Source organism: Diadema setosum, chromosome 12 (assembly GCF_964275005.1).
Source record: "Diadema setosum chromosome 12, eeDiaSeto1, whole genome shotgun sequence".
In the NCBI taxonomy this organism is placed as follows: domain Eukaryota; kingdom Metazoa; phylum Echinodermata; class Echinoidea; order Diadematoida; family Diadematidae; genus Diadema; species Diadema setosum.
Genome location: NC_092696.1, coordinates 15,480,879 through 15,490,800, shown reverse-complemented (window position 1 = coordinate 15,490,800; position 9,922 = coordinate 15,480,879). Strand labels below are relative to the sequence as shown.

Below are 9,922 nucleotides of genomic sequence, written 5' to 3'. Positions count from 1 at the left end.
TGTTTCAGAAAAAGATGTTTCAGAATGTCTGACAACATACGCATGCTCTGTGCCCCAAATTAGAACCTTACACAATGCATACGATATGAGATAGCGGTCCAATTACATTTGTTATGGTAGCCATTTTGAATTTCAAGATGGCCGCTAAGGAAAATGATCCATCATTAAATTAAAAAAAAAGAATGTATATATTAGCATGACTGACATCATAAGCATGCTTTTTGCCCCAAATTTATTCTCTACATAATGCTTACAACCTGAGGTATGGGTAAAAATATATCTAGCTATGGCGGCCATTCTGAATGTCAAGATGGCTGCCTAAAAATTGTATCAAAGCTATCTACAATATTACAAAATGGTGTATCAGTATGTCTGACATCACAAACATGCTTTTTGCATCAAATCTGAACCTTCTATGATGCTCACATAATGTCAATTGGGTCAAAATACAGCACGGTTTGGCAAAGATTAAGCGCTTGAATAGACACTGTATTTCAGAGCCTCTTTTCTCAGTTTCCTGAGTTTGTGCTTTCCTTCCAATATTTAGATGGGTTAGGAGAGTCCATTTGATTTGAGTTATACATCATTTTAATGCTTAAAGTCTGCTCTTTCAGAATATGGTTTTAACTAAAAATTCATGTCTGGCGACTTTTTGTTTGTTTTGAGGTGCAGGGTCACATATAGTCCAGAGACTATGCTCCATGACAGGTGCACGTAACCTTGATTTAGGATAGGCTATGTGGCAATGCATCAGAAAACCAAAGGAAAGCCTCTATGCTCCATTTTAGGTGAGGCCTCAAAATACGTCCTGATATGCATGCACCTGTCATGGATCACAAAATCTCTACTTAAATGCATTAATAAAAAGAACAGACTTTATAAAATATTTTGCGCTAAACGCGACAAATCGTCCGAATTGAAATTAAAGAAATACCGTAAAAAAATAATTAATTGCAACTTTGCAACTTTTTGGTGATTTATTTCAGATGAATAAGAATAATCTAGTAAGAGTCTGGTCAATAATTAATAGTTTCATTGGTAAGAAAAATAAAAATGATTTCCCTTCTTTTTTTTTCTGTAAAGAAGAATGAAAAAAAAAATAGTGATGACCAGCACATTGTAAACGAATTTAATTAATATTTTTCAAATATTGCATTAATTGCTCTTGAAAAATTGAATAAAACTTCCATGACTCACTTTTCTTCTTATCTTAAACATTTTTGTTAAACAACTCTGTACTTTGCTCCAACTAATGAATCCGAAATTATTGATACTGTAAAAAGTTTCAAAAACAGTAACCGCACAAGATTCGCTGAACTAAGTACTTTCCTTCTAAAAAGGTAATTTATTCAGTTGTTTCCCCTTTACTACATATATTTAATTTATCTTTATGTTGTGGAAGGGTTCCAAAAATCTAAACTTGCTAAAATAACACCTGTTTTTAAAAGGGGAGACAAACAATTATTTTTTTAATTACAGACCGATTGCTTTGTTGCCTTGCATTTCAAAAATTCTAGAAAAAAATGTTTTTTATAATAGATTAATTTTTTTCATTTTATAGACAAACGCCAATTATTAAATAATTCCCAATACGGCTTCAGGGCACGTCATTCATGCGAGCATGCGTTAATAGACCTTCATGATAGACTTCTGAATAATATCAATAACAGCAATTACTCTTTCGGAAATTTCTTGATTTTTTTAATAACTAAAGCTTTTGATTTGATTTATCATGATATTCTTTTGTATAAATCATCTTATTTTGGAATTGGGGGTACAGTGTGGGAATGGTTCCACAGTAATATTTAGATGAAAGATACGAATTTACTTTCTACAATAACTGTAGTTCGTCATATTCTAGGGTCCGGTGTGGAGCCCCCCAGGGATCCATACTGGGCCCTCTCCTGTTTCTTTTATATATCAATGATTCATGTTATGTATCTTCCTTTTCTAAATTTGTGTTATTTGCCGATGATACCAATACTGTTTCCTCTCACAGTGATTTTAATTATCTTGTCTCTAAAACAAATACCGAGCTTGATAAAGTGTCTGATTGGTTTTGATGCTAGTAAACTAATTGTTAATTATGTAAAGACAAGCGTTATGTATTTTCGTGAACCCACAATATCTCGTGTTCTAGATGAAGTCAACATTAAGATGAATAATGTTCAATTATATCATATCAACATCAGTTTAATTTCTAGGTATCATACTTGACGAAAAGTTAAGATTTAACAAACACCGTCTTTTGATTTGTAACAAAGTTTCTAAAAATATTGGTTCATTATGTAAATTACGTATTATGCTTCCTGAAAAGCAGTTATTTATGTTGAATAATTCTCTTGTCCTCCCATATTTACAATATTGCACCATTACATGGGCAAATGTTGGTGTTACTAAGTTAGATCCCATACCCAAATTGCAAAAGAAAGTTTTACGTATATGCTCTAATTCTGCTTATTTTGCCCCTTCTCAGCCTTTATTCTTCCGTTTAAAAACCTTAACAATATATGAGATTTATAGATTCAAAGTAGCTAACTTAATGTTTTATGTTGATAATAAATTGGCACCAGTCAATATTTCTAATGCATTTCGTTACAATAAAGATGTTCACCTATACAATACTCGCTCACGTTTTAAATTCAATTATTCTGTAGCTAATAGTCACTCCAGACTAAAATCTGTTAAGCATACCGGTCCCCGTATCTGGAACAACCTTTAAAAATGACATCGTTTCTTGTTCAACCATAACTTCTTTTAAACTTAAATTGAAGAATCTTTTGATTAATAAATATTTATAATGAAAATAACCAAGATCAATAATTTATTTGATTTGAACTCCAAATGTATTTACAATAGCTATTATATTACCCATGAATTTTATTACCAAGAGGTTAATATAATTATGCAGTCTGCATGTGACTGTATTCATGGGGGGGGGGGAAGGAGGCGTCGTACTTCATTGGGCTTAGACCTCCTTATTCATTTTCTCCATTTCAATGTGTAGTATTTTTTCTTTGTTTTATGTACAATTTCAAGCAGTTCATTATTATACTTCATTAGTGTTTTTTTTTTTTCATTTCGTCATGTACATGCATTCTATTTACCATTGTTATCTGGGGGCTTTACGCCTTTTCAAGCTTTCACTTTCTGTAGTTCCCGTTCTCCTCATCAATATTTGTTTTTGCTATGTTGACCTCACAATGTATTTTTTCTAATGATGATTGAGATGAATAAACGAATTGAATTGAATTGAATTGAATATGAAGGTGAAATGGGTGCACCTTGTAGTCAATCTTTAGTTTTTATACGTAGGGCCTACTTTCTGAAAGATCAATTATTCTACACTGCAAAAAGTCCGGTGTTAAATAGTGAACACCGAACTGGTGTTACATTTTCGGTGCTCATTTATGGTGTTAAATTAACACCTCCGGGTGTCATTTTCAAATCTTAAACAGTTTTTTTGAAGAGTTTCTTAGTAACTGCACTTTTTGTTGATTTTTAAGTTAAACAAGACAATCAAGAATTTTACATTAAAATACTAGATTTTTGAAAAAATGTGAAAATAAATTTACACCACAGTAACGCCAGCTGGTGTGGTCTCTTATTGAAGCTGGACGGGTGTTAAACCATTGATATTAAAACCAACAAATATCAAATCAACACCATGTGGTGTCATTTTTGAATTAACACCAGTACAGTGTCAAAATAACACCAGGTACATTGTCAAATTAACACCACGAAGTGTCAGGTGAACACTTTTCAACACCATCACAGTGCATTTTCAACACCTGTGGGTGTGGTCCTCTATTGAAGTTTGATCGGTGTTAGATTTAACGACCGTGGTGTTAAATCTAAAAGCAATTAGAAATTGTATTTTTCTTAAACCATTAAAAATGGAATAAAGTGTGATTATAGCCATGTCTAAGAGGCCCCTTTATCCTTTTTCTGAAAACAATTAAGCAAGCTATTCATTTTCATCTTCCACCCTCTGCAAATGAGCTCTGAATTAAGATGATGGCGTACAGATTTGAAAAAAAAAATCTTGATTAGAATGTATTCACAGAGTATGCACAATTTCAGCTAAATGATCCCGTCGTTACAGCCTAAATCCTGTTTTTCCTTCTTTTTGTTTTTGCTTCGTCCTAGTAATCGCACGGAATACCTGGTTGTGTGAAAATCAGCACTTTAAAGGCTACACACATAACTTCACAAACATTATACATTTTTCAGAGGGTGTACTTTCTTTCAATTATTTTTACTGCTAGAAAGATCCATTCTCATTGAATAGATAAAAGCGTACGCAGAGTCTGAAAATTGAATCTGCCCTTAACTAAAATTGAATCATATCTCCCCCTTTTTTATCATTTTTTTTTTCACCCGGACTTTGTATGTTGAAGATTAAGAAACCTCTAGCGAAGTTATGATAATGAATTTTCAATAAGATGATTTCATCACTGTGAATAAATAGGTGAAAGTTAACCCAATAAATTTGTCTATCTTAGGTGTTGATGTAATGACATAGTTATTATATTTATTTGGGCATATCTTGTTCATTCTGGACTTGTCTAGCCAGTTTTAAGTATGTTATACCTTGTGAAATTTTCTTTCGAAGATACACAGTATTTCATTTTTCAACGTCGTCACTGTAAAGAAAAATCTAATAAAGTTTAACTTGTATAAAAAATTGACCATATTACATGTTGGCGTCATCAAACGTCAGCCTTATTTTCAGATAGATTTTAATTTTTAAGTGTGTCATAATTCTGTATCGGAGTTATCATTGTACTATTTATAGGAAAAAAAAATCTATTACCCCAAACACTACCAATTTCGGCACCGTAGCCTCAGCCTTCCCAAACCTCGGACAAACTTTTGCAAACGCGCATTTTTCTACAGGGGAGCCAAATTATATGACGGCCTTCCGCATGTTGTCCGTAACTTCACCTCACTGAAGGGTCTTAAACGGTCCCCCCCCCCGAATTAGTACATATTGCCGTGAGATTTTGTATTATAATATTGCAGTATAAAACAATATTTTTTAAGACTATTATAATTTTGTATCTATGTAATATGTAATCCTTTACTTTTTTTCTTTCTTACCTCTTCATAACTGGTCCCAATGGAAGACCAACGGCAACAGAAAAGTGCAGCTGATAATGGATTATCCGGCCGTTTTCTAATCTTACATTCTATTCTTTTTCGTATATCGATGATATGTAAGACTACTCATTTGCTATGTACGTTTCATTTTATGGGTGATGTATTATTTTTCCGTCTACCTTATGTTGTCTTTTATATCTGTATGTATGTTAATGACGGAAATAAAAACAACAGATAGTACATTTTCCATTTGAGACCGTGCATCACAAAACGAAAAAAAAAAAAAAATCGCAAGCAGTGATTTTGTGTGAGGACCGGAATTAGGTGAAATGGGTCAACTGAAGCAATCTTGATCTTTTAATATTATATCACACTTTGGGATCTTAAAACTAACATGAACTTGTGTTTTCAGCAGTTTTTTTTTTTCGAACACTTTTTGATGGAATAGTGTGATTTGGTGCTTCTCACAGAACCCTCTTCTCATTTCTTAAAAACCCTGTCCATACTGTTCACTTTCAACTCCAATAACTTTGAAAAGAATAATGCTACTACATTGACAGTTGGCATTAGTCATCTGAAAATGTGTTAATGAAGCATGCTCAAGTTTAGCTTAATTTGATAATCCCTTCATTGTTGTTGGTCTGGTTGTCAACATCCTGTTTTTAAATAGTTCCATTCATCCCACAGCTAGCATGACTTGGTAAAGATTAAGCGCTTGAATTTTACACCCTGTACTTCAGAGCCTGTTTTCTCAGTTCACACTTTCCAGAGTTTGTCCTTTCTTTCCGATATCTAGATAGGAGAGTCCACTTGAATTGAGTTATACATCATCTTAAAGCTTAGAGTCTGCTCTTTCAGAATCTGCTCATCTGCTCTGGTTTTGTGATGCAGGGTGACATTTGATGATTTCACCATTATGAAGATTCGAGTGAAGTGGAAATTGTTAGATTTAACCATTTTTACCTGATTACATCATGAAATGACAAATTTATTGGAACATAATTATCATTTTCTCACTTATTTTGGGGGCTAATTCTACGCTAAATTTCATAATTTTGTAACTGATTTAATTTTCTATTGGAGGAATAGTAACAGTTTCTATCTCTCCCTATCTCTCTCACTAACAGACCAGGGCCCTGTTTCATAAAGCTGTTCGTAAAGTTACGAACAACTTACGAGCGACTGGTAATCAGTTCTGATGTGCTATACATATCAGAATTTCCATAATTCAGCACAAGAACTGATCACCAGTCACTCGTAAGTCGTTCGTAACTTTACGAGCAGCTTTATGAAACACCCCCGGCTGTAAGTCGGTCTTTCTCTTTCTCCCTTCCCGAATGGTTGTTTCACTCTGTATCACAGCCGTATTGATGACAACAACAGGCGGAAAAATAAAAACACATAAAAACCACACAAAAAACAAAAAAACAAACAAAAAAATACTATGGAGCGGAAACATCCCCTCTCGCGGGGTCAAAGTTCATTTCCTTTTTGCAACAATATTATTCCATGTTGAATCTATTATAAATGAATCATCATGTAATCTGTTTATTTGAGTGAACTCTGTATAGTATAACATGAATAATAATATTGAATGGCGTTTAAGTGACACAGTGAAGAGAGGGCAAAAGCCTTTCCTGTTTGTGGTTTCCACGATTTGCTTAGTAAAGTAGAATAGTATCTCGATCAAGCCACATATTTTCAGGTTACTCACAAAGAAGCACAATTGGCCTTATCTGTATTTAGAGTCGGAAAAAAAATACTCCGGGCAGACTCCTTTAAAGGTCATCGTGGAATTTCTTTAGATTCTTCATCATTTTCCCCATTTTCCTATTATTTTTCAAACCAAACATCTATGTGCGTGTGTGTGTGTGTGTGGGGGGGGGGTGGATCTAGGACACGTCCTCGATTGGGGTTCTGGGAGAGGAACGATGAGAGTCCTGTGCTTTAAGGGATTCGTGTGTTTGTTTGTTTCTTTTTTTTTTCAAAGTTGTAATTCTTAATTCATGGTACTAAAACATCGTGAAAATGAAGATGTGTACGGAGAGCATGCAGTCTATTAAAGTAACAAGTATCCTTGGTCCCCTCCCCCCTTTTTTGCCTGTCGTAGCGGACAAACTTCACCACCGAAAAGATTTTTTCTGCGTTCAGTGTCAGTCATGACGTGTAGGGATTAAGGCCCTATGCTCTTACTAGTATTTGTGACATGCGATATTGTTATCGTAAGCCGCGTTTAAAATGCTCAATCACGTGCAAAATAGATTATCAGGAAGTGTCGGATGTGTGAGGGTCACAGTGTCGCGTGAGATGATGTGTATGCTACTTTCCACCTATACTGCATAGGTCTACTATACTCCAAGGCAACAGGACTCAGTACAGATATTCTTGCTGTGGAGTGCACTGTAGTCCTACAGGAAAAGAGACGTAGTGTAAACTCGCCTACATGCACTGATAATGTCGATGCATGGCACCCAGTATCAAGATGCAGAAGCAACAGGCTCTTATGCTACTTATTATGGCACTTTTTCAAGCATCATGTAGGTGCAAATCGTCGGGAGAGCAAGATGAACAGACGTCAGGCGGGGTTGAGTGTTCTGTGTGCAGGTGCATCTTTAACAACGGGCAGACACTTCTATGCTTTACTAGCGAGCTCAATGCATCGGATCCATTCCGAAATATCCCGCCGTCACCGGATATCGCTTCTGTTATAGTGCTTAATGACACTTCAGAGAACGACAACCCCTTTGCATTGCCAGTGGATGGCGATCTGGTAAAACACTTTCCCGAAGTGCGCAATTTGAGCTTCGAAGGATACACTTTTAAGACGATTGAAAATGGCTTCCTGGATGGTTTGTCAAACCTTCAGTCATTGACCTTTTTGGCGAGCGGATTTCGAGAAATTCCCGTGGAAGCGTTGGCCCCTGTCGCAGGGTCTCTGAGGGAACTGCAAATCTCTTTTCAGAGCAGACTAACAGAGATCCGCAATGGTGACTTTCGCGGATTCCGTAATCTTACCACGCTGCAGCTTGCAGGCAATGCTATATATCGTCTGCATGCTGATTCATTCGTTGAACTCGTCAATTTGACAACTCTGTCTCTAGCTGCTAATAACTTGACGGATATTCCCAACGACGTTTTCGACACTATGGCAAAGCTCGAAACTTTGGATCTCACATGGAACTCGCTCCGAAGCATCCCAAGAGCAATTGATGTCCTTCAACATTTGCAGGAGCTAGACCTCCGTTCGAACCAAATATCCGACATTCGTGGTCTTGATTTCTTATATGGTATGAGAAATCTAAACACTCTGTGGCTGGAAGACAATTTTATTTTGATGTTACACTCTGATGCTGTTATCTCTTGGGTAAATAATTCTTCCTGGCCTGATGTTAAACTGTGCCATAACCCCTTCCTTTGTGATTCCCAAGTGTGCGACTTGATAACTGTGTATGGTCATATCCTGTTTTCACCACTGGGCTGGACCCAGAGAAAGATTGAAACGTGTGACTACAAATGTGCGTCTCCACAGAAATACTCGCAGAAACCTTTGAAAACTGTATATTGGGATATTTGTTCCATCTACCACATCGATTCGAAACGAATCATGTACGCTATTGGCGGAGGAGTCGGTATTTTGGCCTTTGCTGCCGTGATATTCGGCGTGGTCGTATTTATACGATTTAGGCGCATGAAATTGATGAGAGGAGGATTTATATTTGCAGGTCGAGGTCTTCTTCATCGGAAAAAGAATAATGGACAAGAAGAACGTTTGGTTTATGACGCCGCCGTTTACCATCACGATGACGAAGCGGAATTCGTAGACGAGCGCCTTCGACCACGTTTAGAAAATCATCCAAACAACTTCCGACTCTGCCTGCCGCTGATCCGCGATTTCCGCCTGGGTGTTAAGAGATTGAACGGTTTACGAGAGTCGCTCGTGGCGAGTAGATGTGCAGTGTTCGTAATCAGCCAGGCTTTCGTTCTCGACGCCCGATGCAGGCAGGCTCTGGAAGTCGCATGTGACTACCTCCATCGAGACGATCTTGGACCGCCCCATATCAAGCAAACTGGTTTGATCCTGATACTTCTCGATCCAGTGCTCTTGGATAATCTTCCCGAAGCCATCAGGGTTCTTGTCGATCGTTTGATCACGCTAGAGTGGAACAACCTGGATGAGGAACGTTGCTTAAAACGACTAGAACAAAGTCTGGATGATTTCGGTAGAGAAGTAGAAAACGACGCTTAACTCTAAATGATGATTGAGCAGCGCTGAAATCTTTTAATGATTTTTTTCTTTATCCTCCTTCGAGGGACTTTATTTCACTTCAGATACACCGTATCTAAAAACGTTCACAGAAAACATACAGAGAGCGTGATATACGAACATAGAAGATAAGGGTACGAACAATTAATTGTCAAAATCATATCATCACATGAATTTCGATTCCTCTAGTAAAAGTATACTTCCAATAATATCCAAGATACTTCATGGGTGTGATAATATCTCAACATATTAATTTGTGCATCCACAGTTTTACCAATCAAATGTAATTTTATGATTCAACTTCTGCTCTAATATTGATTAAGATGCCTTTTCGTGAAATCAAATAGCTTTTTTAACCAAAATTTCAAATTCATAATGAGCTCTGTTTTAAAGTCTGCCAATAATGAGTATACATGTATTACATTCGTTGCATACGTGGTATAATTGCTATTGTATATAACATACGAAAAATCGTATATTGGGCAAAAATTGATATCAAGTTCGACAACATCAAAGAGTTATCTCATATTTATTTCTATTAATATTATTAGGTCA

General features: G+C 36.2%; 1 protein-coding gene across 1 annotated transcript; it reads left to right on the top strand.

The window, feature by feature from the left end:
- The first annotated feature begins 7,567 nt into the window (after positions 1–7,567).
- LOC140235746 (uncharacterized) lies at positions 7,568–9,349 on the top strand. Its single transcript, XM_072315759.1, has one exon. It carries the CDS (start codon positions 7,568–7,570, stop codon positions 9,347–9,349), a length of 1,782 nt encoding a protein of 593 aa, XP_072171860.1.
- Positions 9,350–9,922: the final 573 nt, after the last annotated feature.